The sequence below is a fragment of the Phaethon lepturus genome, unplaced genomic scaffold, assembly GCF_000687285.1.
Source record: "Phaethon lepturus isolate BGI_N335 unplaced genomic scaffold, ASM68728v1 scaffold8699, whole genome shotgun sequence".
Taxonomy (NCBI): Eukaryota; Metazoa; Chordata; class Aves; order Phaethontiformes; family Phaethontidae; genus Phaethon; species Phaethon lepturus.
Window position 1 is genome coordinate 30448 of NW_010565493.1, and position 27813 is coordinate 58260.

General features: G+C 43.1%; 1 protein-coding gene across 1 annotated transcript in view; it reads left to right on the top strand.

Moving 5' to 3' along the window:
- AFF1 (AF4/FMR2 family, member 1) overlaps window positions 1-27532 on the top strand; it is a gene marked incomplete at its 5' end in the record, with an annotated part of 55401 nt that extends 27869 nt beyond the window's left edge. The window contains 11 exons of the mRNA XM_010295202.1: window positions 6427-6471; window positions 9167-9253; window positions 10032-10068; window positions 10446-10497; window positions 14507-14561; window positions 14698-14735; window positions 16141-16297; window positions 19023-19937; window positions 22510-22607; window positions 26156-26393; window positions 27437-27532. Coding sequence (XP_010293504.1) covers window positions 6427-6471; window positions 9167-9253; window positions 10032-10068; window positions 10446-10497; window positions 14507-14561; window positions 14698-14735; window positions 16141-16297; window positions 19023-19937; window positions 22510-22607; window positions 26156-26393; window positions 27437-27532 — 1818 coding nt within the window. The remainder of the gene's footprint in view (window positions 1-6426; window positions 6472-9166; window positions 9254-10031; window positions 10069-10445; window positions 10498-14506; window positions 14562-14697; window positions 14736-16140; window positions 16298-19022; window positions 19938-22509; window positions 22608-26155; window positions 26394-27436) is intronic.
- Window positions 27533-27813: the final 281 nt, after the last annotated feature.

Consider the following 27813-nt stretch of genomic DNA (forward strand, 5'->3'; position numbering starts at 1 on the left):
AGGGGGGTTGATGCTGTCCCTTTCTTGTGTTACTCGATGGTTGGGGCACGGCACTGCTTCTGGTTGATGGTCAAGTGTCTGGCCCACATATTATCATGGCCTTTGGGGCATCTTGTGTGTGTACCAAGTGGATTCTCAAGCAGCTTAGTCTGGTTTTGGGTGGTTCTTATTATCCTCATTTCCTTGTTCATCTCTCTTTAGCATGTCTAACAGAGTTGTGCAAGGCTTGGGGCACGAGCAGAGCTTTGCGCTCATGGAAGCGCGTGGTTTTTGGAATTGCTCACAAAGAGAAGACTTGGAGGTATTTCTGAGAGTTTCATCACACAGTTGCTATGCAGCTTGAATTGGGTGCCTGTGCACATTTTAAATTGTTTTCTAAATTAAGAGCTCCCTCTCTTCATTTGCAGGTACGTGGATCTGTGCATTTTTGCAAGCCTCTTGTAGTAAAGGCAGACTACTTCCTCATATAGCTTCTAGGGCTTATTATGGTTATATAGATGCTTGAAATTATATTGACCCCAATCCCGAAGTCCTTTTCAGGTCGGTATCAAAGTGGTATTGAATCCTTTTGTGGCTGTTTCTTTTTTACTTTACCGGGCAAGGGTAAATCCCATGTCATAGTCAAATTGGCAGGTCATATGCTACCCTAGTACATATGGGGAGGGGATCACACAAAATCTTTCACAGCCAAATTTCTAATAGATGCTTTAACTGTTAATTCCACTTCTTTTCACCTCCTTTAGCGTAAGGAAAGCTACTTTTCATGTGACTGAATGCCTTATGGTACAGGAGATGAACATTTAACTTCCTCAGGGGGAGCATGATGCTATAGAGCAAAGCAAAATACTCTTTATCTGGTCAGCTGCAGTAGGTTATAATGCAGGTGGTAATTCCTGCAGGTCTCTAGCCTTTGAGTTGTTTATGCTTTGATAAAGTGAAAGCATTAATGTCTTTATTACTCCGGTAAAGAAACTGCTTTAAAATTTATCACCCAAGCATGTGGGTGATACATTTTTGCTTTCTGTAACCATTGGCTTTCTGGATACATTGTTATGTCATGCTGTGTGCATGTGAGGGAGCAGAAGGGAGTTGCTGGAATCTGTAGGGATTGATCAATTAATCTCTCTGAAGCAACCTCCTCAACTGCGTGTTCCCAGAAGGAAGACAAGTATAGCAATGCTGTCTGAAATTACTCTGAATTGCATGTCCTTCCCCAGATCATTATCTGGGCAATGCAGTTGTGTATATTGGAGGTTTCCAGTGTTGTACCTACAGTAGATGCTAAATGAAAGTGCATAACTTCTTTGTAAAAAAAAAAAAACATATCAAAACAATATCCTGAAAATACATGGTACCTTTTTTTTATTATTTATTTAAACTTTCACAGGTACCTATATAGAGATTTTTTGTTGGCTGAGGTCACTCGTAGTGAGGAAAAAGGAAGTGAGTGATTTTATGCAGCTACCAAGGGGATAGAGTGGATGTGGGATTTAGGTCATGCTGCTCTGAACCATTACGTTGAAGTTGAGTGAAGTCCTTTTCAGACAACTTCAGCTATACTTAACTTCAGGCATATTGCCTTATAGCACTGTCTTTTGTTAACTTTGGCGTGATATGTCTTTGCAAAATATTACTTGGCTTCATCAGCCAGTTGTGCAGGTTGATGGATTGGAAAAATGTATAAATGGCAAAAAATCACAAAAAGGAGAGAATGTGGCAGTGTCTTACCATTTTAATAGTATGTCGCTACTTCTTTAGTAACTAAGAGAGGCTTAAGAGCCACGTTAATGGTACTCTCTGCATTTTTCTGTAGTCAAAATTTATATAGTGGCTTTGGCTTTATGTTTATCCAGCTTTTTGTTCCAAAAACCTTAAAACCAAACTTATCATTGACATTGTGAAATGTCTGTTATGCCAATTAAGTCTGTGAATCCTCATCAAAGAGATACTTGATTCTGTCTTTATGACCTTTTCAAACTTTTCTCTTTGCTTTTTAAGCTTGCAAGTAAGGAAGTCATCTATTAAATTAGCCTTACAAAACTTATTATGGAAATTCATTAGTCCAGATTCTGCTCCCATTGTATGTTCTTATATAAGTATAATTTTAAATTTGTCCCTTAAATTATCGGTCACGTAACAGGCATGAACCATGTTACACATGTTCTGTGTCCAGCTGTTCCCTGAGATTTGTGTGGATAGGCACTGCAAATTACAAAGGTGGCAGTTTCTTTTACCTGCTCTCTTGAAGTAGTTTTCTGTCTTTCTTAACAAGATCTCTTTCCACGTTACATCCATTTATTTAACCTCTCCAGAGTCTGTGGGTCTGCATCAGTAGAGGAATTGGGCTGGAGTCTTGGCTTAGGTATCAGTAATTGCTTGTGGTTGGATGTGCACATCTGGTTCTGGTGGTGCCTTCTGCCAGGGTAGATGGTAAATGGAGAAACATGCTGCCCTGCAGACCTTTTCGGAGGCTGCAAGATCACTGGGAGTGGGTCTTTGCTTGAGCAAAACCAGACTTTTTGGAACTTAAATTAGTATTACTGCTGGGGGTGGGTGGCTATTATTGAAGCGCAGCATCAGTTTGGATGGGAACATTGTCATTAAAAAGCAAAACCGAAACAAAAACCTATCAACCCAATGGTTCTGGATGTCCCATGATTGAGCTTGATCTTGGCCATCAAAACGTTTTGTGAGTGGCACTCCGAGGTGTCTGCATCATTCCCAAACTGACAGGGAGTATGAATGTGTCATGAGGAAATCCTAGCTGGAGATTATTCAGCGGTCAGTGTCAGCCAGCAAATATGCACAGGGCTTAAATCGAGTTGTCTGTGGCAAGTATGTTACAGTGTTCCCAGTAAAGGCTGTAAAACTGCTAGCAGGGATAGACAGCAACATGTAATATTTGATCTTCTACACCCACAGTCCTTAGTGGAGCCGATCTCATTTCAGTGAATTCTTTGGCTTTATGGCTTTTTAACTTTCTTCAAGCAACATTGTGTTTCTCCTTTTCCCTAAACTCTTCTCTTAAAACTGGCAAGTATAGCCCTTGCAGCTGGGTGGTAATTGTGGTTTAATGGTAGCGTACAGGCTGAAACACAGCTGACATGTGACTTGAAGGAAGGAAAAAAAAAGGGCAAAAATTATTCATCATGCAGAAAAGCCCAGCTCCCTCAGGCACGGGCTGTGTAGCTTTGTAAAAGACGAGGAGTCCTCAGACACTGCAGCTGGGATGGAGTAAAAGGGTACGTGCCCACCCTCTCCGGGGCCAGCAAATTTGGTGCACAGGGACTGCGACCGGCTGCAGACCCACAGTAGGAATGACAGTCTCAGTCCTGCCTGAGAGGCAGGAGGGTTCCCGGTGCAGTCAAATGGCTCTGACCAGTTTTGCTGTGTTTTTGGCACTGGAAACAAATTTTCCGTGCATGTCCCAAACCGTCTGTGACTTCAATCTCTAGAGCAAATGTTTCACCATGTATTTAACATGGGTGTTGCAAGCGTGTTAGTGGGCAGCAGTTTTGTTTGGCCATTGCACCTTTTACTGCTAGTGAAAGTGTTGTTCAGTTTTTCAGTCTTAGGGTGCAGCAGGATAGCAGAACAAAGACAAAAGGTGCCTGAAAACCTATGCTCTTCAGGGAGAATGTCCATCAGGGGCATGTGTTTCCTAGTGTGTCCTGTCTTAGTGGCTCTGGGAGTAAACTGATAGCCAAAGATGAAAGCAATCCTGAGCATCCCTGATACATGCAGCTCTGGAGATACAGAGCATAAGGTATTTTGGGGGCACATACTTAAACCTTGTATCTTAAAAAAGCGAAAATAGAGGTCCTTGTGCTGCCAATGCAGACTTTTGCAGTACTTGTTCAGTGTCATGGGTTTGCTTTCCTTTAAATTTTGTGCCACAAAGAAGAAAGTGGTTTCTGCTAAGCCACCAAGACCTGTGAAGAACAGCAGACAGTCATTGAAGAGTGCCTTTCCAGGTTACAATAAATCCTCCTGACCATTGCACTATAAATACTCACTGTATGTAAACTTGTATCAATTTCAAAGCCTCTTTCAGGCTTATCTGAAAGAACTTCAGGAAGGGGTATGAGTTGTTTGGCAAGGATAAGAGAGGTCCAAACTGGCTGTTGCAGATATTCTCTGATCCTCAGGTTAATTGAACTCCACTTTTGTCATCAGTTACCACCTCATAAAACTTAAGTTTCTGGAATAGGAGAATCAAACTGATTTTGATTTGTTGCAATCGATCCATTGTAGAGAGGGTTTTTGAGTACTTCATCCAGGCAGGATCTTGATTCCTTATTTGTTTTGTGGGAAGGGTTTTTGCTGTGGTACTCTAATGGGATGTCTCAGGAGCTTTCTGAAGCAATGTGCTAGTTGCATGCTGCTTTTCTGTACAACAAGATGCAAGTTTCTGTGTCTGCTCTTCACCTCTTGAAGTAAATTAGGTGGTTGATCTACCAGGTTAAGCTTGTTGGGAAGAAAAAGAGGAAAAGAGGGATCCCTTTTTGGCACCATGAGCTATGAAGCATCCCAATCTCTTGCCACGTGGTATAAGTTCCCTGCTGCTTGCCCTCTCTCCTGCCTGCTGTGAGGCGTTCCTGCAAGCCTTGCTTTTATTTGTATGAATCATCTGGCCATGCCTCAGCTTCCATTTGTCTTGGGGTGAGTAAGGTCAGAAGCAGCTATCCATGTGTGATTTTCTGAAGAAAAGTCAAATCTTTGTCAAATGAGCCCTGCCTCGATGAGAGCTTTATGTAGATACAGACAAATGAGGTTGCAGGAAGAAGAGATTCTTCATTTCTTCTTCTCCCTCCAGTGTAAATAGTGCAGCATGTGGGAAACAGATGAGTGACCTTTCTGTGAGAGTGCTGAGGACGATGCTTTTTGAGTTTACTAAAGTGTTTGCTTGCTTTGCTGTCTACCTTGTTCTGGGGAAGATCCTTCTGATCCGGCACTGTAGCTCACTGCCCTCTTCCTTTAATGTGAGGAACATCTTCCTGGCCTTTCCCTTTAAGCAATTATGCTGATCACTGGACGTTTCCATTGAATCTCTTGTTTAGAGACAACAAGAAGCAGGTCTTGGATATGCACTTTGCTTGTTTTAACTACTCAGCTCTTTGGTTGTTTTTAATTTCAGTTTCCTTTAATGGTATCAGTTAGGAAAGGATGTGTAAATGACAGGTACTTTCAAAACAATGCCTTGCTAGTAGATGAGAAACCAATCTGTTGAAGTGGTGTTCCCCATGGCCAGGTAGCGGGTCAGTGTGTGGAAGCAGTCCAGGTCCGGCTGCAGAGCAGCTGCTGGTGGCACTGGAAGGAGGACACTGCTGTTGCATCCTCTCCTGCCGTGCACGGCCCGGGCATGGGGCAGATGGGCTCCTGACTGTCTGGTTACCCTCGTCCCCACATGCCTGGAGAGCAGGAGGCGTTCACAGTGCTTGTCCCAGCCCCTGCCTTGCACAGCAGTACTCATGCTGTCAGTGCATAGTGTTGTGTGCGTACAGGCATATGTCCTGCCAGGAGCTGCTGAGTGGTTTTGCTGATATATTAAAACCAGATTTATGTGTTTGCACGAGCTGCAGTGTCTGCTGTTTGTTATATAACTGGAGAACGTTAGTGTTACTTTTGCTTTGTTCTCTTTCCCAGAGCTTTGTTGTGCCTGGGCTCATGAGCCTGGTTGAAGGCAGGTGCAGGTGCTGCTGTGGCTGTTCCCTGGTCCCCTTCAGGTGGCATTGGTGGAGTGCCAAGGCACCACCAGGGAGTGGGCCTCATTTCAGAGGTCCTCACCACGCTTGTGCTAGGGAGCCCCAGCCCCTGCCAGGTGGGCATGTGGTGGTCACTGCCTGGGCTCCAGCGAAACGCATAGAGGATGTACAAGGGCAATTCCTCAATCCAGATCCAGGTCACCTGCAGGCTTTTCCAGAAAGCTCCTATCTGGCAGTATGTTAAAGGTTTTCTTCTGAACTGCGGAAGTTACAATTTTACTGCTTTTCTGTTTTTTAATGGTAGTTGATGTTCCCATGACTCCAAGAGCTGGCATTTGAGGGCCTGCTGCATGATTCCTCCACTTAAAACCACCTGTGCTTTTCCTTCTCCAAGCTTAGGGCTTTATACTGGTTTCTTCTTCTGCTGAGTGCACATGAGTGCATAGAAGTACGCAAGTCATGAAACAAGGGGAATCTCATCTTTCTCTCATCTTTCTTAGAATATATCTTCTACTAAAGACTTGAAAACAATGGGTGTTGTAGATGTGCATTGTTAACTGATGGGGCTTTTAATTCTTACTAGCATTTTATTATTAATGGACTTCCATTAAATTTTTAGAACCGTTGATAAGCAAATGTTTGATGAGAGGATCTGTTTGTCTCATGTCAGTTAGTAAAAACAAAACAAACTCATGCTGCTTCCCTCTCTTTTTTGTTGTAGCAAACCTTCCCCAGTGATGTCCACTCCATTGAAGAAATTTTGAAGGTAGGTGCTCTTAAATAATAGATCTCTGTTTGCTTACATTTTGCATGCATTAAAGTAGTTCGTGGGGAAAAAATAGTGCTCTGCTTCTGCCAGCAGATGTTGCAACCACTAAAAGTGTGTTTTGGGGTACTCTGTGAAGAAGTAAATGTAAAAGTTAGCCTCGGATACAGCTGGAGTTGTAAGACCAGTCTTTCTATCAGTATATAAGTGTACTGGGTCAGTACAAGAGCAAGACTGTCCAAGAGCAGTCCAAGAGCAAGACTGACAAGTCATCTGAAACAGCGAGAGCTGCTCCTTCATCAAGTCAGGGGGTAGCCATTACTGAGCACACATCCTCCAAAGGGGCTGGACATGCTGCCTCCTGTCCATGCTGCCAGCCCCAACAGCGTGGCCCTGAATGGGAGCATGCAGCTCTCTCCTTCCCACCCACCTGTGCACAGCACTGCTGCTGGGCTATTTCTCCTTCACTGTAATTCTAGTCCATTTGTGCAAAGCTAAGCCAGCTCTGGTGCAAAACTGTCTGTGTAACCTTGTGTCAGAGCTTGCTCTGTGAGCAGTGCACAGGCTCCCAGTAGCTGGGTCTGAGTACATGTCACCTGCTCACTGTGCACGGTGTGAAAATGTACTGTGATCTGCAAGCCGGTCATGCTGATACTGAGAAGACAGTTCCTTGGTGTCAAATACTGAGACACTGAAGTCCTAACAGAGGTGTTTGGTTTCTGTGATTCACTTCCCTTACTGTTGCTTCAAGTGCAAAATCCTGATGCCTTTATTGCTCTCAAGAAGCTGTTGTTGGGGCAGCATTTTAACTGAAAGGTAGTTGTGCACAGGGGCTCACAAGCTGCTGTGTGCTGGTTGGTGTTGCGGCATGAGTACTGCATCGTTTCATGTTTCACAAGACAGTCTGTTTTCTTGCCTGTTAGTAATGCATAACTCTCTTTGTAGCAACCACAGGGAAGCACGTACAAGTATAGGAAGAGCTATAGTGTAGTATATTGAGGAGTTTATCATCTACTGAAAGATTGCATGTCTAGTGAGTGAAGTGAGCAATGAACTGAACAGTGGGAGGGGAGAAAAGAGAAGGCAAGAGAGGTAACAATGGGATGAAATAGTTACCCAGGTTAGTTGTAGGCTGCTTCTAGTTCTTGCACAGAAACCCTTGTAGATTGCTCTGATCCCTGCTTATAGAGCCAAAGATAGCAATGTGGTTTAATTCCCTGTAAATCTTTGCATTTCATATTATTCCTGATAGATAAAGAAACTAGGGACACTTCTGAACTTTCATTTGTGCCGTGATGAAAAAAATGGCACTTGTAAATTATGAAATAGTAGAGATTTTCACACTTCAGTCTATTTGCTGCCAAAAGTACAAACATGTTCTTTGCACTGACAGGTTCCTCATTAATTTCTTCTAAGCCCCTGAGCAAACCGCATGGTGCATGCTCGTCATGAGATGCATTCAGCATGAACATAAATTCTAACTTTCTGAGCTGACCAAAGTGTCAGTATTGTGTTACTCTGCATGCTTCTCTCTTTGGGAAGTTGGCAGGAAACGATTGTGATGACAGCCACTCTGGGTGGGGATGGTGGATGCACACCTTGAGTACAGAGGTGATGTTGGGCTGGGGGGGAAATCCTGAGATAACTATTCCTGGAAAGGCAGTGAGGGTGGCAGGCCATATGAATTCACTTGGAGAAACTACTACGCTCTTCAGGATTTAAAACTTGAGGATCAGGAGACAAAAATTGTTTTGTATGATTTCATCAAGGTGGTTCTAAATTTCTGAGCCCTAAGTTTCTCAAAGGCCTCTTCTAGATTAACCCCCATTAAGATATTTTAGGATATGTTCAAGACAAAGATCCTTGTCTGTGCTAGGCTTTTCATGTGTGTTTGTTGCAGTGCAAGCCAAGGTTTTAGCATGCTCATCTGGGCACAGCTGTGGTGCCAAAAGAGGCAGGTTGGAGGCTGGTCTTGCCTGCTGAGCCCTATCCCATAGCCATGGTGTTTGTACTTCGCTTTCACCTGACTGAGCCCAAAAAGCCAGTACCTGGTTGTGATGGTGGGTGAAAATAAGGACAGGGGAACAGGGCAATAGGGTTCTTAAAGACATAGCACATACGGCAGTCTCTTTCTTTGGTTTGAAACCATGTCCTGGAGCTGTGCGTCAAAGGTGTCTCGGTCAGTCAGAGCAAAAGCCAGTGTTTCAGGCAGAACAGCATGGGGAGTGGCTGGCAGTCAGAGCTCTCTGGCTGACCTCCTTGAGTTATGAAAAAAAGCCTTTTGGAGTGTTGCTGTAAGGAGGTATAAGAACTTCCGTAACAGGAAAGTCCTGCACTTTGAAAAACCCCAGAACTACTCATATACAGGTTTTATTTACTTTTCCCTTTATTAAGTGTGATAGCTGTAAGGCTGAGGCATAATCCTGCAAACACAGTAAGTACTTAACTGTCTACAAGCTTCACTGAGATGGCTGTTACTTGGGTAATGCCAGTATGCTCACAGAAAAGGAGCAAGTCCTCACCATGGTCTGGCTGCTGTGCTCGGAGAGCTTCTATCTGTGGTACCATCTCTTGGGTTTACAATCAGGTTGAGAAGGACTTTTTTGGTAGATCCATATGAATCTCTTAAGTATAAAACTTCACCTGTGTGTATCAGCAGAAATACTGTAAGCCGCTTCTTTCAATGTTTTTGCAGGAAATGACCCACTCATGGCCACCTCCCCTGACAGCTATTCATACGCCTAGTACAGCAGAGCCTTCCAAATTTCCGTTCCCAACAAAGGTAAAGCACCCTCTTTTTGCCAGGGCTTTTGATAAATTGGGAGAGCGCTTTCTGGCTCTTGCATGCATTTTCATCTGATTTTTGTCCCCTTTTCATAGAAAAAGGCTGTTAGGAGAGATTATCTTTTAGAAGTCAGATGAGTTGCAGCACAATGGATCTTGAGTTGTATAACAGCTGCTTGCAACACATCGTTTTACTGAGAATTAGATCAGATTGTGCTTATGAGTAATTGTTTTGGAGTGGGCTATATGGTAGCATAATTATATTTCTTTTTTTTTATTTTTTAAGCAAGCTTTAATTTTTAGAGTTGTAAGGTGTTTTGAGCCCAGGGGTGGGGGGGAGAATGAATAATGTTTCAATGACTTACACATTTGTTATAATCTTGGACTTCAAATGTAACTGCTTTTCAGAAACATTTTAAGCATCTTTGTTGCAGCACAAAAAGACATTATACCTTTACTGTCAGCAAAAATATTTGCTGACTGTGTTAAACAGAAGTGTTTGGCAGGTCTTATAAAATTTTTTAAATATTTCTTTAAAAATGCCTGTGTCACTAATGTGCTAGCAACACATTTTTGGTGACAGTAGCACATATCATTTCCGCCCATGCTAAGCTACATCAGGCCAGCTTAAACTATTGGAGACTTCAAAGTCATAACTTGACAAGTTAGTCAAAGTATTTATTACAGTAACACATGGAAAGCAAATCATCGATATGCTGCTGTTAAGAGAGCTGATGTATTTTATTCTCAATTTGCACTTTGTCCTTTCTTTCTAGGAATCGCAGCACGTTGGATCTGTAGCACAGAATCAGAGTAAGTAGAAATCCAAAGAAAACACAGTTATGTATGTATTGACAGATAGTTTTGTGTGTTGTGTGTTATATGTCGAGGAGAACGTCAAATGTTTACATTGATTAAGGAGCATGATTTCCTGTGCTTTGTTGAACAGTGACAAATTTAGAAAATGCTTGAGACTCTATACATTCATTACCTAGAAATTAAGGCAGCAGTTCAGCAGAGAACAAACAGTTTTACATTAGGAAACCCCATTTGGAGTGATGAATAATCTCAATGGCAAACAATTATGTCCTGGAAGAAAGTGACTTTCTAATCAGGTGCTCAGAGACCATAGGGTAAAATACGCTACAAGCGAGGCAAATAAAACCAACCGATTCATTTTTGATTTACAGAACAGTATGACGCACCTTCAAAAACGTTGCCTAGTTCTCAACCAAGAACATCGTAAGTAACCAGACTACCAGTTCATGTGATATATAAAGATCTCATGTTACTCTGTGATATGTTTTTCCATGAAGGCTGCAAACTACAGACTGCAAAGCTTACACTCAACTTGTTTTCCTTTTCCTCGTCATGAACAATTTAAAAAAAAAAAAACAACCCAAAACCAACCAAACAAAAAAACCCCAAACAAAAAAACATGCAAAAACCTGGCTAGTCACAAGTAAGAGGAAGAGCATCTCTCCATCTTGGTTGAGATTGTAGAATCTTGCACTCAAACTCTCTAAGATCTGTAAAACAACCCTTTTCATATTGTTCCAGCATCATGCAGAGGAGCCCTCACTGGCAGGGAGTGTGGGATAGTATCTTGCTGAGCAGTCAGCAACTCACTTAATCCATTCTTTGTTTTGCTTCTCTTTCTTCCACCCCAGCTTGCTCCTCCTGAACTATTTCTGGAAATTCTCATTGCACTATTAAAAATACTAGTTCCAACTGCTGCAGGCCCTGCCTTCCTCCTAAGCTACCCTGCAACCATCATCTTTATTTCAACTCTTGTCAGCTGCTTGTAAAAACTCTTCCAGCACTTTAGTCAGTTGTGCAGGTGACAGAGAGAGGGGAGACTTTTACTGTAGATTAGAATCTGAAAGTACTCCTTTCTTAGCCCAAAAGTAAATTGTAAATTTGGCATGGTACATAGCTCTGTCCTTATCTAACATCCCCTCTCCACTCAGTGTCCTCGCGGGCACTTCAGAGCCAGCGCTCATCTACGAGGGACATGCGTGCCCACAATTGATGAAGTTGAAGCAGGAGGAACAGGGTGGCTTAGGTTTATGTCCAAAATGGAGTCAAGCAAGATTTGTCCAAGGACTTCCTCTACATCCTTCCCTTGACCTGATGCATCCCTTCTGTTTTGTTTTTGTTTTCATTTGCACAACAGGGCTTGCTTGCTTTGCTGTTCAAAATGCACGTGACTGTCTGAAAATGCAGCTGCCTAGAGTAGCTCGCGTTACAGAGTGTAGCTGGCTGAAAACAAACAGTATTTGTGCTGGTTAATTAGAAGTTGAAATCCCAGTGCATCTGTGTGCCCAAATTAAGCATTCAGCTTTACAGAGCATGCAAGTGTTTCCCAGATGGCTTTCATTCTTGAATACAGCCCTGAAGTTAGCACCTGGCTGTGCTGGAATGGAAGTAGCCCTTCTTTTAAAAGGGGGGATGCCAAGCTCATTCTTGGTGATGCATCTTTAACCCAGCTGGAAGAGAGGGACCAGCCTGCACTTTCAGTAGGGTTGTTTGGAAAGCAATATTAATTTTAGTGCTGCTTCTCTCGCTAAAAGAGCTCTTATTTAAATAGCTTTACAGGGAGATTGATAGTATGTATATAAGCTGCAAATGGACAGGTCCTGCAAATGAAAACTTGACATCTATTAACTCCTGAGCTAATTAAAGCATTAAAATTATTACAGCAGATTTATTTTCTTTGACTAGGCTATTTAACGATTTGTTGAAGCCTTGTTTTGAGGAAACTGGCTTTGTCTGTCCTTGCAGAAGTATGACTTATTTAAAGTGTTGTTGTTCTTCCTTTATCTTACATTGAACTTAAGTAGTTGCAATGTTCTTTTACGCTGATGTATTTTATTTACCAGCAGCTCAGGTGAAAAAGACAGTGCTTTTTATTAGAAACAGTTAAATCAGACTTAAAATAAGATCTAGGTAGTGTTTCCTTGCGTTACACTCTTACGTCTAACAGAAATGCATTTGTAGTCCACGATTCTTAAAGCATAACAAAACAAAAATCCAAAAACATTTTCAGAACTTTGTAGCATCTCTGGAAGTTTGTTCATTATCACCTTTGAAGGACTACTTCCCCTAACAGGTTGGAAAAAAAAAAACAGAATTCATTGAGATGCTGGTAGACATTTGGCCAAACTGCCCAGGAGTGTGGAGAGTGGCTGTATTGTTGCTATTCTTCTTTTTTCCTTTTTGTATCTCAGTGAACTGGCAGTGAGCTTAGGCTGTAGCCCACATGCCAAGTTGACGCGTGCAGGATTGCTGCAGACTGCGTGCTGTTTGCCTTCTGTAGGAAATTCGGGGGCCTCGTTTTCCAGGGTGGTATCTCATAGCGCTTCCCCTCAGTGTTTACTCTAAAAGAAGAGGCAAGAGTTGATTTCCACTGAGAAAGGTGTGTGAGGAAATGAGGCAGTTGAGGCTGGGAGATGGAGGAGGATAGTCACAGAGGAATAGCAAAGTCAAAATGCCTGAACAAAGAAAGCATGTAGATCTTTGCGAGTGTAATCAGACAGAGCCTTTGTGGTACTGAGAGCTACTTCTGCATCCGTGAGAGGTCCTCAGGGGCTGTGGACCTTTGCAGGTGGTGTCACCTGTGCAGGAGGGCTTGGCTCTGTACTGGTAGACACAGGAAACCTTTGGGGTTTCTTCATGCTGTCCTGCTGCATGGACAAGAGCAGATTCGTCACTTTTGCTTTGTGGAATTGTTCGTTGTGAGACCGTGGCCAGCTTCAGCAGTAAACACGGTCCTGTTTCAGTGAAAGTATCTTCATGCATGTCAGTTGTTTTGGTATGGGTGTAAAATAATTTGTCTAGTTAGTGGGGATAGTGTTTAAATAAGGGAATCACTTTTTTGTTCAAGGTTTTTACTCCTCTGTTGTCACGGAATGATAAAAGCAAAGTGCTCAGGGTCATTAGAGATGACCCACAGAGCCGTAAATCTTTTTCGCTTTGTTCATAATTTGACATGAAGGCTTGAAAGAGTGTGAAGGTTTGTGTAGTTTTCCCTTTCCTAACAAGCATCAGGAACACTCACTTTTTAAGGTGATGTGGTTCACTGGGGATCTTTCATATTTGTTTTCTTGCTATAAAATGAGTTGTCATGAGGGGTTGGAGGCTTATGTTTCTTATTTGGGCCTGAGAAAAATTTCTCACAGACCCCTTAGTTTGAAATGAGGTTGAAATAAACAGAGTTTTGAGCTTATTGATTAAAATCCCTGTCTCAGTTCCCAAGCTTTTTATCCCATTTTTGGAACGACACTTGTGTAATTCTCTGGGTTGAGGAGTTGGTCTCTAGCTAGTTTTAAGATTTGAATCACTATACTTTTGTTGCCTGTTTTCCAACTCCCTTTTGGGATGCCTGCATGATTGCCAAAGATGGGGGTAACAATTTGGAAGAACTCTGGGTCCCTCCCTACAAATCCTTCCTTTCCATTGAGGATCTCGGTAATGCATTGAAATTGCAAGCAGTAGTTACCACCTGCAGGCAGAGGACTAAATTATGCTTTTGGAAATGTTTGCAGGCAGCCTGCTTTCTAGCAATAGTAAAACAGAGTTCGGCCTCCCCACTTGTAAACTGCTTTGAGTATCTGAGCTGCTCGATGTTAACAGTTACCGCTGAGATGTACAGGAGCATGAAGTTCATTGTGTAGAGAAGAAACAGGAGATAGGCTTGACCTTAGCATTTACTTACGTATCTGTGATAGGAGACTTCAGCAGCAAAAAGAGAACCCCTGTGACAGAAGAAATATTTGCAGCCCCTGAGAGCAGAAAGCGTGTACATGCACGGCTTCTGGTGCAAAGACTATGCTTTCTGCCCCTTGGGGAGCCTGTGCAGGTTAATAGTGTGCTAATCTCTTGCTGTGCAAGGATCAGATTTCTTCCACTCCGCCCTGCTGTGTTAGTGTGCTAGGTAACCTTTGCTGAGGAGCATTCCCCTCACAGAACTTCATTTTTGTTGTCTGTAGATAGCAGCCAATGATACTGACCTCCATTGCAAAATGTCCTGAGATCAGTTGGAAAGCACAGTAAAATGCCTAGGTTGTGTGTTACTGTTTTATCAGTCGTTCAGGTAATGTCAGGGTTTAGCAGATTGAGCATGCTGAATGTTCAAAAAGGATGTGGGAGGTTGGTTTGTTTTGGCAAGTGCAAACCAAGTCTTTTTCAGTGTCTGCTGCTTGAAAATGTGTCTGCCTTGGCTGATATTTATCTTCTGGTTGTCTTTCAGAATGCTCCAGGACGACCTGCAGCTCAGTGATAGTGAAGAGAGTGGTGACGACCAAGTCAGTTTTAGATGTTTTATACACTAGGCACACAGACATCCCTTTAAATTATCATGACTTCTTGCGTTGTTCTGAGTTCCTTAAGCTAACCTTTCCCCCCCCCCCCCCTTTGTTTTTTTTTTTGTGAACAAAACAGGTTGTTGAAAAGCCACCTTCTTCACCTGCTCCTCCAAGGTACAGATTTGTTCCCAAACTACTAGATAGACCAAATAAGGAGGAAAAACAAAACTTTTTATATATGGGGTAGATGGGTCAGGGTTCCTGGTTTTCCTTGTAGATACAGACTTTGGTTTCTAGCTGCCTGAAGCTGCCGTTGAAAATTGGCTTTAGTTGTGTGGGGTTTTACAGAAAGCTCCAGTTAGAAATGAGTAATCCAGGCATGCTGGATTTTGCCTATGAACCAGAATTGTATTTCCTCAACTGTTCCCATCTGTGTATATGTAGGTCACACTGGAGCTAATGGGATTTTCAGTTGTAGTAGTGATGGGTGTGAGTCCAGTTTTAGTTCAGAAGGAAGCCCAAAACAGCCAAGTGGGTGAAGAACGGGAGAGGGTTAGGTAGACTTAACGCTGTTTCAGCTCCTGGTGATAAGGCAGCTGATTGTAACCAATTCCTGCCATGTATTGTTAGTCAGAAGCAATATTCAAGGTAGTCTGAACAGCCGTGTGCTAGCATTAGAGGAAGAAAGGTGGAGAATCCCAGAACTTTTCCTATAGGAGAGCACTAACATACATTTTTGGCTTGATATCTATATTCTTCAAGCACAGGGTAGTGGTCTACAAAGTCAGACTTGCAGAAGGGTATGCCAATTCTTGGCATGGTATGCGTCTGCAAGCTCTTGAAATAGAGTGTTCTCGTGATATCAGTCTGGATCAGCAAGGAGCTTGTCTCCAAATCACACAAATGTCTCGATACTGATGTGGGGAACAGTTTTCAAAGAAAAAAATTCAACATTTTGATTTCATAAGCTCATTTCGAAACAAAAAGAAGCTGTGCATAAAAGTCCTGGCTCTCCCTCAGTTCCTTCCACTCCCATTGTCAGTGCTGGAGGAAAACACTTTTGAGTAGGGGAGGGTGTTGCAAAAAATGCTGCTGCTTGACATGGCTGTTAACGAAACTGTTACAGCACCTTGACCAAGTAATACAGATGAAGAAGTGAAAACTTAAAGGGGAGAATACAAGAAAGATAAACCATCGTGGAATGTCTGTTTCTGTCTTGTTAGCCTGTATTGGAAATTTTTTCTTTTAAGGGTTGGGGCTTTCAGAAGAGCACTTGTCAGCTTCAGTTGTTTTTAAAACTTTGATTGGCTAAATGCAGCTTTGTGTTGTAGCAGTGATGTCCTGCTTATGTGTTTGTCTGACTGGGTTGGAGTTAAAGGTGTCACCATTTCCAGAGGTTCTTTATTCTGGTGCTTTATCTTTTGAGTATGGCAATGTATTCCTTTGGCCTTTTCCTTTCTCCTCTTTGTGCCAGAACACAGGGTTTTGGTTTTATTTTTTAATCCTGCCATGTCAATATAATAAGTAAGTAACCTTCACCCATGCTGCTTTCTAATTTTATCTCACGATGGCCTTGCAGTGCCCTACAGTCCCAGCCCAAGAGTGTGGCATCAGCACATTCCAGCAGCCCGGAGTCAGGGAGCACCAGTGACTCAGACAGCTCTTCAGACTCGGAGACGGAAAGCAACTCGAGTGACAGTGAAGCAAATGACCCTCGAAGAGCATCAGCACCTGAGGTGAATGCAAATAAAATGTAGAGGCTGCTTAATACAGCCTTTTGCCTCAGACTCTCTGCTGTCTGAATGCAGTCAGGACAGGAGACCTGAAATACCATCATTGTTCAGGTGTCCCCTTGACATTTTTGCTGCATCATCAGACTTTTCTTGCCCTTTGCTTCCCGTCTAGAGTTTGTCAATTAAATCACCCTTAGTAACAGCATAATTAGACTCTTACATGCCTAACCTTGAAGTGTTCCCCCTTCTTTGGCATCATTGTCTAGCACTCCTGGAGGAATTAGTGCCTTCACTGGCAAGACACAAGCAAGGTGCAAATGACAAGCATGGCTTCTCTGGGGTGTTTGGGGCCCACCTCTGCCTGTACATCTTTTTCTGGGCGCCAAGGCTATGGGCTGCTTCAGGGTGAGACCAGTTTCGTGATATGTTAAGAGGAGCTGCTGCCTCCCTGCAGCTCCTGTGTGTGAGTGACAGATTCAGCTTCTCCCAGATCACAGCTGAAGTGATCAGACCTGCAGGAAGGGCTGGAATGTGCTTAGACTTGCTTCTGTTGAATTTGGCTCGGGTAGTGCTGCACTGGCATTTCTGAGGCTTTTATTGGGAAAAGCAAACAAACAGAACTTGGTGCCTTAAAGTTTCATAATTGAGACCATGCATTTTTTAAAAATCTGCTGCAGAAGTGCTCATGTCCCATGATTTCAAACAGTTCTTCCAACTTACAGAACATTCTCAGGCCAGTGGGAAGTGCATGGTTATATCGTACAGACCACAGCTGATGCAAACCTATCCACTGACAGTTTTGAGGTACTCTCACAAAGCCCAGAAACCTTGTAATTTATTTCCCTTCCCCCAGCCTTAGATTTCCTTTCTTTTACCTCAGAAGCACATGAACAGGGAGAACTCTATGTGCAGAAAACAGGCTTTGAGAAGGCATATCTTTTCATCTCACATCTAATACACTTTATCCTCCAGCAGTTCAGTTACAGACTTTGCCCTCTGCAATGTGGGTGTCTTTGGAAGGAAATAGATGTTATACTTCTTGTCTTTTACCAAATCCTGCCTGGTTTGTCCTGAAAATACTGGATTGTAAGATCCTTCTCACTCTAGTGAAGTCCTAGCTATTTGCTATTGACCGTTTTACCCTTTTTTATTCAGCAAACTGTTCATCCATGGTGCTCAAGGGACAAGTTAATGTGCATGGCCTGTTTGTTTATAGTCACTTCTTCACATGCAGAAGAATATACTTTAAGAGCTATAGGCAGTAGTTCCTTTGGGGGGTTTTTTGGTGGGTTGATTTTTTGTTTTGTTTTGTGTGTGTTTGTTTTTCAAAAGAGTCTGTTACTATCCTTTCTGTTTGGAAAACCTAATGAAAACTCGTATGATGGTGTAGATCACAAACAAGATAACTGCTGGTAGAAGTGCTAGAAAAGGATCAGAGTATGCCACTGTCTGATAGCTACCTACATTATAAAGCAAGGTTTATTAAGTCTTTTGGCCATGTTTTCATAGAGTTTGACAAAAAAAAAGAAGCTCTTCGGTTAAAATTCTAATGAAAATAAATCAGATTTGTGTTATCAGAACAGTATAATGGAATATGCAGTTTAATTTTACTTACAAACCCATGGTAAAACAAAACTGTTTTTTAAACCAGGTTTCTAGATTGACTCAAACAGTTGAATACATGACTTGTTTATCCACGTGTTATACAGCAAGTTGAGTGGATAGAGAAGAAAATTATGACAGAAGGGATTAATTAGTCTTGGAAAACCTTTCATGTAGTAGGCTTTCTCTTTTCAAGGAAGAGTTGTGGCTCTTCTCAGAAATGAGAGTTGTGACCAGGAAGAATCAGTGAGAGTGGGAGTGTAGCTGTGAGCTGATGGTGCCCAGACGATGAGCTACAAATTTGAGTGATGCTGACACACACGTGATATTTTCAAAATGGTCTCCAGAGAATCATGCCCCTGATTTGCAGCTTCTGTGGTCTATTTTAGGGTTAATTGGGTTTGGTTTTCTCATAACTTGTCAGACTACTGTTAGATTAGGCAGGGCTTATAGCAACCACATTATGTTATCTGACCATGACTCGAGAGACCTTCAGACCCCGGTTGTTGCTTATGCCTTGCTTGACCTAGAGGGAAGCAAGTGTTGGGTTGTGTAGGCAGAGGACTTGGAAAAGAGTGGGCTTGATGTACTAGCCATAAAATTCCTTTTGGTAAATGGTTTTCTTTTGGTTAAACCACAGGAGCCTGAGAGCCTACCTGTCAGACTTCAATGAGATGTGATAGCTGACACAGTTCTTCATCCATTTTGAAAGCAGTGCTGTATGCAAATAACTTTCCAGAAGCATTGCGAGGACAGCACCTAAACCATTTTTACAATTGCTGCTTTTTTGTATGTTGTCTGATTGTGTAACGACCTTTGTTATTAGCAAACTAAGGTGAAGCTTTCCTGTAGACTGGTCTCCTACTGAGTGACAGGTGGGGCTAGCAGAGATCCAGGAGTGCTGTGCAACACATTTGACCAATCCTGTGCTAAAACAAGGTCTATGTTTCTGAAGTAAGTGTTGATGTGCCCAAGCTATAGCATCCCTACTGTCTCATGGTCTTTCACTTTCAAGCTCTTCTAACAGTAAGAAGAAATTTTACTGGGTTCTGGTAAGCTGTGCTAGGGTGGAAATAGCCTATAAAAGCATCAGTCTTGCATCCTTCCTTTCTCTTTTTGTCTGCAGCCTGACCCACCAACTTCTAATAAGTGGCAGCTTGACAATTGGCTAACCAAGGTGAACCCACCAGCAGTGCCAACAGAGAGTCTCAGTGAAATCGCCCATGGGGATGGACATGAGGAGGGCAAGGAGCAGGGGCAGGGCATCAGCAGCGATTCCTCCCACCAGCACGCCGAGCCGAGGGAGCCTCATCACAAGAGCTCTGGCCGAGCAGCCAGGACTCCTCAGGACACTCACCTTCCGACCAAGCGCAACTGTCAGAAGTCTCCTGTGCACACCGAGGAGCCCTCACCCAGGCAGACTGTGGGTATCAAAGGACCCGGCAAGGCCTCAGTGCACGAGGGGCCCAAGGGAGGCCTGAAGGTGGAGAGTGACCCTGGTCCTTTAGAGGTCAGAGACCAGTCTTCCAGAGACAAGCCAAAAGTCAAAACGAAAGGGAAGCCAAAATCCAGTGACAGAAAAGACCTGAAGCCAGCACTGCAAGAGCCCCCTGAGAAGAGAAAGCACAAGAGCTCTCACCAGGCCAACACCAAACCTTTCTTGGACCCCAAGCTCATGAGAGATGTTGTGCTTGGCACTGCTCAGGAGCATCTCGCTCTCAGTCCCATTTCTCAAGGCCAAGGCACAACACCCACCAGGACTAGTGGCCACAGGCCTGCTGTGGTGGCCAGAGAGGATTTTCACAAGGAGAAGCCTGCCTTGCCTCTTAGGGAGAAATTGCTCTCGCCAGTGAGGGACTCCCACACACCTCAGTCCCTCATGGTGAAAATAGATCTCCCTCTCCTGTCAAGAGTCCCCCAGCCCCCTGGGAAAGGCAGTCACCAGAAGAGAGCAGAGACCAAGGAACTCCCTGGTGCAAGGAAGCAGGACTTGGAAAGGAAAACCACGGACACTCGTGACAAGTCCCTTCAAAAGAGGAAGGTGAGAGGTGGAGGTGGGTTTATACAGGGACCAAGGTGGTGTTTGAAAAAACCCATGCAGAGAGTTTATTTCTGCTTCATAGGCTGGGAGTGGACCCATTATGCTCCTCCTATAAAGTTGTTATCAAAGTTCTGAAGGGAATGTGTATCAAAACTCTCCACAGATGTTTCTTGTTTGTCACAAATCACCTGCTGAGCAAACTAAAAGCCCTGTAAGCTGTCTAACAAATGCTTTGGTGTTTTAAAACGTTTTTTTCTGTGTTTTCTCAAAACACTAGTTTTCTCAGACAAGAAAACCCCAGCCTTCCTATGTCAGAGGAGCTTTCGGCAGCAAGCTGTGTCAGCCTGTGGCTGGGCCGCCAGCCTGTGGCTGGCCAGCCACCTGGTAACATTTGTGGGTTTCTCTGGCTTTCAACCCCAGCAGAGCTTTGTAGGGCTGCAGTATCTCTTCCCCCTGCAGCCCTTTTAAAAGCAGCACGGTACCTGAACCACCTCCCAGGCTGCAGTCACCTGCACTATCCATTTAATGTCTGTTGTGGATCAGCACCTTGCCTGCAGTTTGTGGGTGCCCAGAGGGAGAACCGACCCTCTCCACTCTGGTCTGTTGTTTTTGATTTTGTCCATCTGTGTACCTTCTGCTGTCTTCAGCCATGCAACCTCAGTCTGAGTAGTGTAGTCTTTTCCTGTAGTGTGGAGTTATTTATTTCCATGAAACAGTTGTGATTGCTTGCTTATGCAAAGAGGAACAAATTCTGCAGGTGTGAACTCCGTTATTACTAGGGGTGATGGCAGCAGCCCTGTGCCTTTTGCTTTTCCATAAGTGCAGACTTTGGACTGAACCAGGTTCACTGATAGTAACAACCATCACTAAACCCTGCTTTGGATCTCAGTGCTTGGATAAATGCATAGAAAACTTCTTTGGTTTTCCCTGGAGCTGCTGCGGTGCTAGCAGCAATGCTAATGCTTAAAAGATTTATGTGTCCAGTAGGGGACTTTCCAGAGACCCCTTTGCAGAGTCCTTCAGCTATGACAGTTGCTTTCCCTTGAATTATAAGACAGCCCGATATTTAACTGAGGGGTAGTTGCTCACAAGTGTTTTTTGGAAAGCCGACTCCCAAAGGGGACTGTGAATATACTTCAAGCCAGCTGGTTCAGCTGCACAGAGTTGCCTGCAGGCCTTATGGTGAATTCAGTATTCACTGTGGTTATTTCAGTGCCTGTCTACCTTTTTGGTCCTCGTCACAGACCAGGTGGCTTAGCATGTGTGGGTGAAATAACCTTGGTTCCTGCGTGGGTTTTGTTTAGTCTTGTCATTTTCTGAACTTCCCATAGTTGTGGGGGAGAATCGAGAAGAGCAGGGAAATGGTGGAGAAACTTGAGAGACCCCGGCAGACCTCCTCTTGCAGAGTAGTGGGAGAAAGGTAAACAGGCAGTAAATCGGTTGCTTCTCCTGTTGTCTCAAAGACCAAGAGAGGAGCTAATTTGATGTTAGACATGTCTTCCTTTGCAGTCTGTGTGCCTGATTGCAGGGAAACCCACTTCAGAGTCTTGCCATCTGTATTACGTCAGTGTGCATCAGTGTCCTTGGAGGCTCAGGCTTCATTGCAGCCAGCTAGGTCAGGTACAGCTGTCAGACACCTTCTGTGGCAGTGTGGAGCTCAGCCTGAGAAACAGTTTAAGGACATGATTTAGGTGCTGGAGCCTTGCCCTGAGCACACTGCCAGAGGTAGACTCTGTGCTGAGCTCCATCACAGTGACATAAACCTGCATGTACTCTTGGGAGAGAGACAGAAAGTCCTGGAATGCTTTTGGCTACCACCAGGCACACTATGGGTATCCCTGATATAAGTGCAGTTTCCTTCACATTTTCTTGGCTTGTAGCACATTATTCTGAAGTTTTTCAGTCAGGTGAGTTGTTGATTTGCACAATTTGTATTGTAAGATCTATGGAGTGCATTTAAAAAGTATTCTTTATGACGTCTCTGCCTTAATGGTTCCTGTTCTTCTTGAAGACAGTGGCAGCAATTTTAACTGACTTGTTTAAAATTTCACCCATATCGGACTTCTGTTAATAAAACCAAAAACCCCTGTAATCTGGGGAATCTGGGTGACCTGACTGTCCTGAGAATGCAGTTTTTTCCTTCCCTTTGATAAGGCATATTGCAAAACACAATTGCTTGCAGTTCATGACTTTGCCAGGAGGAATCTGAATACATTTCTGTACAGTTCATACTGAGTAGGAGGAAAAAAGCCCATCCAGAACAGATGAAATGCTTCTTTTCAGCAATGGAAGTGCCTTAATTTTGATTACTATTGGCAACAAAAGGTTTAGCAGTTCCATCCCGGCCATTACAAAATAATTAATCTATCCAAGCAAAAGTAGATAAAATGCCATTTTAGGATACTTGTCAGTGAGCCTGAAATCTATATCCATTGTGCTCTGGGTTTCTGCTTTGTCAGTTCCAATATCTTCTCTTTTTTTAACCAGAATTGATCAAACTTAGCTGTGTTGGTCTCTACCATGAACTTTCAAAACCTGAGTGATTTTTTTTTTTTCTTTTTCTTTCTGTTAGAGGGAAGTGGAGAAGGAGATTGATAGGAAGAAAATGAAATCAGAAAAAGAAACAAAATCTTTGCAGTCTTCAACTAACAAAGACTCCAATAAATTGAAGTGAGTATACAGTGCTGGGATGGCAGAAAGATGCATAAAAGTGAATCTTTCTTAAAAAGGTTAAGGCAAGGAACTGTATCTTCTGTGCTTATACCTGTGAATTTGCTTATAACATAATGTGCCTTCTGAAACTTCTGCTGCAGATTTGTCTTTACATCCTGAAATCAACGATGTGGCTATGGGAATGTAATTTATTTGCGTTTTTATTTGTTGCAAATGTGAAGTGATACTTGGGTGTCACCTATCTTCCTCTCCCTTCTTAATGCTGAGGATTATGGTTCTTATCATTCAAGCATAAACTGATGTTTCAGTGGCTGGTCATCCTCCCATACTTGGTTTACACTGCTGCAACAGCATTGAATGTTGTGGCCTTTGTCCTGATTTCTAACAGTTGAGATGGGAATGAAGACTTCGCCATTTTAAACATTAACTTGTCCATCCTGCAGCTTATGTTGCTGTGTGCTCTGCTCCATATATTACATGTAGCTCAAAAAAAAAAGTTTATGCTGCAAGAAATTTAATTGCCAGTTGTGTCCGTACTACTTTTCCTTCTAAGCTGGTAGGCAACCATTTGCACTGCTGTCTTTCAGACCAGAGGCAGAAAACAAATTTGTGCAAAAAAATTGTATGTTGTTTGAGTCGCAAACAGTGTGGTAGACTGCCTGTCTGCTGGGATGCAGGAGTCGTTTCCACTTCTCCCAACTACAGTGGTGGTAATCTGTCAGTGATTGTCCTAGATAATCTGGGAGGTGGCAGCTGTTCTACAGGGAGTAGCGTATGCTTGTTCTGCACTGTAGTCCAAGGGCTTCAGGGAATGGCAAGAGAACCTGCCATCTAAGTTGAAGATGTCCCTGTTCGTTCCAGGAGGGTTGCACTAGATGACCTTTAAAGGTTCTTTCCAACCCAAACTATTCTATGATTCTGTTCTAGGATTCTAGGTGAGTGAGACTTGAGAGTTCAAGTATCAATTATTTCTGCTTTCATGAGAAATGGAACTAGCCTTAAAATGCTTTTAAAAAGGGAGTTGGACTAGTTGATCTTTAAAGGTCCCTTCCAACCCAAACCATTCTATGATTCTATGAATTTCTTTTTCTTTGTCCATGTCTTCCTCATTCTGGGTTCTGCTGTCATACTTGTTTTTAGGAAGTTTGTGGTCTCACTGCATGGGAAGCAGCAGAAGGCTTTTTATCAGATTCATGATACTTTGCATGCATTTAAAACTCTTGGTCTTTGTAAAGTGAGAAGATGATGCGAAGACATTTTGCATATGGAGAAACTGAGGACCAGACAAATTGAGTTACTTGCTCAGGCTCCTGTGCTGCAAACAGGTGAAACATGTGGCCTGGAAGTCATGACTCGTTCCTGTGACTGAGCAACTGAGCAATCATGTCCACAGCAGGGAGAGTTCTGGCAGCCTCTTGGGAAAGGATATTGTACTAAGTGTAACTATATGTCCATAAATTTTGACTTGGTGATCATTGCTGTTTTCTTAATTGGACAGGTCCTGATGAAAGAATAAAGTCAGGTGTTAATGCTGATAGTCTGCTCCCTCAGCTGCGTTTGCTGTCACAGGTTACTGGCTTTGAATAGCACTTAGTAGCTGGCTGCTGGTGCACACAGTGTCTGTGCTAGGTCTTCTCTCAGCTGAGAATACAGAGGTGGATGTGATGGCTGTTGCAGAGCTCTGTTTCCTCACCTTGCTGCTGTGCAAGGCTGCTGAACTGGGATGGTCCAGAAGCATGTGGATATGCAGCTCCCCCTTTCTCTAACAAAACCATGATGCAGCAGCGCCAAAGGCTTTCACTGTGACTGGCCCAAATTTGTATAGGGGTGAAATGTGCAAAGCCCAGTCCAGAAAATAGACTGTATATATAAGTGGGTAACAGTAGTAAGCATTTCCCTTCTCCACTAAAATCATCTTGTTGTCTTTGTCTTTTTTGTATGTGACCTCACAGACACACAACCAGTGTGTCTTTTGAATCATGACTGTCTGGAATTTCAGGTGGCCTTTATGGCCAGGAATTTCTCATTTATTCCAGCATAGCATTTGCAGTGCTTCTGGTAGATCTGCTGAAACTTACCCCATAATTTGCATACCAGTGTACTGCCAGCATTTTGGCTAGGTCTTTGCTGGAGTGAATGCTTCCAAGAGCATGTCTTCAAATGGGCAGTGTTCCCAAGAGGGGAGGCCTGTGCGTCAGTCATGGGCTACTACGTTCAATTCCTGCTTGCTTGTGGCTTGAATTTGAGATATTGACTTGGACTGGTATGTAGCATTGAGGTTTGTGTCCTGACAATATGAGTAAACTGCTTTTCTGCAGAGAAAACATTGACATACTCTTAAAGCACTGAGATGTTGGGGCTAACAGTTGGGTAAAGGGATATTTCAGCTGTGATAATAATGGAAGGGCTTTAATTCTGGGATTCATTCCTCCCTTTTTCTCAGTGAAAACAAGCACCCCTTTTAGCCATGTTCTGGCTTTCAGAGTGGGAGGGATAGGGTACATTTTGGAGGAGAGAGCGCTCTGGTTGAGGGATGCTGCTGTGCTCTGTAAAATAGTCCTCCCTGGAGCATCAGCTGTACCAAGGTAGTGAAGCTGGGGAGCATGTGTGCAGTGAGTCGGGACTGTACCATGGGAAAAGTGTGTTGTGGAAGAGGGGAGAGGACTGTCCCATGCACAGCAGAACAAAGCAAGATGTGCAGTGTCACACTTCAGTCTTCTCACTGGGTTTGACTTAATTTCTTCCTCTTCTGATGTTGCAGTCCATGAGTTAGGATTCACTGCTCAGTGTTTTCTTGGAAACTTTGAGAAGCTGAATAAAAGCGATGTACATGAGTAGTAGTAAAAACAAGGTTTAAAGCTATTTGGTGCTGCTTAGAGCTGCTGGACTTCCCTGGTAATCCTAATGTCAGATGATCAGAAATCTGATATGCCACCATATTATTAAATGTGATAGTCTCTGCCACTTAAAAGCGCAGGATTTTAAGTCTCTCTCACTCAAATCCTCTCACCTTTTTAAGTGTTGTCTAGTTGAGTGGCAAGTCTTAAAAGAACAACTCAGTTTAGTTCTGTCAAAGCACGTACAGGATCAGTGTCAGGGTGAGTATCTCTGACCATGGAAGATATCTTCAAACGTAATGGGGAGAGAGAGGCAATGCTGCAGTTCATTTGCCTTGTTGGGTGATTTGTGCCAGGGATTTTAGTCACTGTAATTACCTCTCTCCCCCTTTCAGTGAAAAGGGGCTGTGTTAGAGGGATGCCTTTTTTGCAACATTCTGGTTGCAAGTTTTTAGTCCAAGGACAATTCCTGAGGCTTATTCCTACTTGAAAAGCAACTTGCCTGTACGTTGGCAGCTGAAGATGTGGTATCTAATGCATGATAAGTCCCTGAAGTTTCATTTTGCTTTTGTTGGATTCTTCATGTTAAAAAGTCAGCTCACACTTCCAGAGAAATTTAAACAGAATTGATACATGATGTAACTAAGTTTTTAAAAAAATCCTTGCACCATATTCATCCCAATTGCTGAATTCACTTCCCATCTCCAGAGCATCAAAAGCTTCATTTGAAACCCAGAAGAAAGATCTCCTGCTACCTCCGCCACTGCCACCCACATCTCCTGCACCAAAGTCAACCAAGATGGCCCAAAAGAGACCCAGAAGTGAGAGCAGTGAGCTGCCTGCCGTGGATAACACTGCCAGGAACAAGAGCAACCACAAGGATCCTTTGTTCTCCAAGCACAAGAAAGTGGAGAGAAGTCACGCTGAACTGTTGAAGGGTATCAAAGTAGGTATCTGTTATAACTGGCGGGCTGTTTCCCACAACCCATGGGGTGCTGTGTCATTTTCTTTAGGAACATACTCTGAGGATATTAAAAAGGAAAGAAGATAAACCAGCTATCAGCGAAAGCTCATTGAAGCATTTTTGTCCCTTTAATGGCTTTGCCTCTTTAATGGCTATCTGTGACTGCATGTTGGTAGCCCAAAAGCCTGCATTGTAACTTCTCTGCTGACTTTCCATCATCTGTTTTCATCTCACCAGTGAAACATAGTGAAGAGGGGTGACCATGTGAAAACCAAAGGCGAGAGAATAATCATTATGGTAGTAACTGTTTCTGACTGTAGGCAACTGCAAGTACAATATTGCTGTAAAAATAAGCGTGTTTACAAAAAGAGCAGATTGCTTAAAAATAAGGAACAAGCAACCTGTGTTTTTGATTGCAACCTGGGTATAAGGTTTTATAGCTTGCTTACAAAATTGTTAATGATCCTTGCAGCTGGATCTTTGCATTTTTGGGTTATAAAATACAATTCTGTTGCTATTTACTGGTGTCTGGGTGTGCGTAGTCTAGGATGTTGTCATGTGTGTTAACCCAGACTTTCCACGCTGTATTAGCTGGCTTCTAACTGCTTGCTTTTTCCTGATAATGTAGTTAGTAATGTAGAATCAGCAATTGCTATGTGGTTAAGGTGGAATTAAGTGTGAATGGATATTACCCATTCCTGCCTTGGTTAGTGGCCATAAAAAATGTGCTGCTTGCAGCCTTACTTCTGTCTTAGCCATTGTGCAAGGAAACCTGCTACTTAATTTCTGCATGCTTGTGAAAAATTTTAACTGTATGAAGCCTTACTAACAGGTAGGAAGCCAAGTTTTCATTTCCATTATTGGAGGGGGTGCTGGGGAAGAAGGTAAGAAGAGGGGGAGAGCCTGGAGAATAGACTGTTCCTGGGACAAATAAACATTTTCTCCTGAAATTTAGGAAAGCCAGGCTTTGGAGTTGGTTTAGATGTATCTCTAGCCAGCTTTATCTCTACTCTGTGGTTTTTCAGGGATCTACAGGGGATGTCACAAATCCTTTCCCAGTGCCTTCTGTGCCAAATGGTACCTCCAAGCCAAGGAGACCTCAACTCAAGTTTGAAAAGTAAGTTTTTGTTTTACGCCCTTCATCTGTGCTTTCTGAAGACACCAGGCAAGTCTGGCCCTGCAGTGACCCTGGCTTCTGCTTCTTAATGAGCACTTCTTTTGGGAAGAAGGAGAGAGGGAGAGGTGTTGCCCTGTACTGCCTTCTCGTGTCTGGGACTTACCCCATCCACCAAAAAGCAAAGGTGTCATTACAACAGTTCCTGGTTTGAGGGAAGCTACACTGCAAATTAGGTACTTTTTAAACTCTGAGAGGAGCACTTTGGCCACAACAACCCCATGCAAC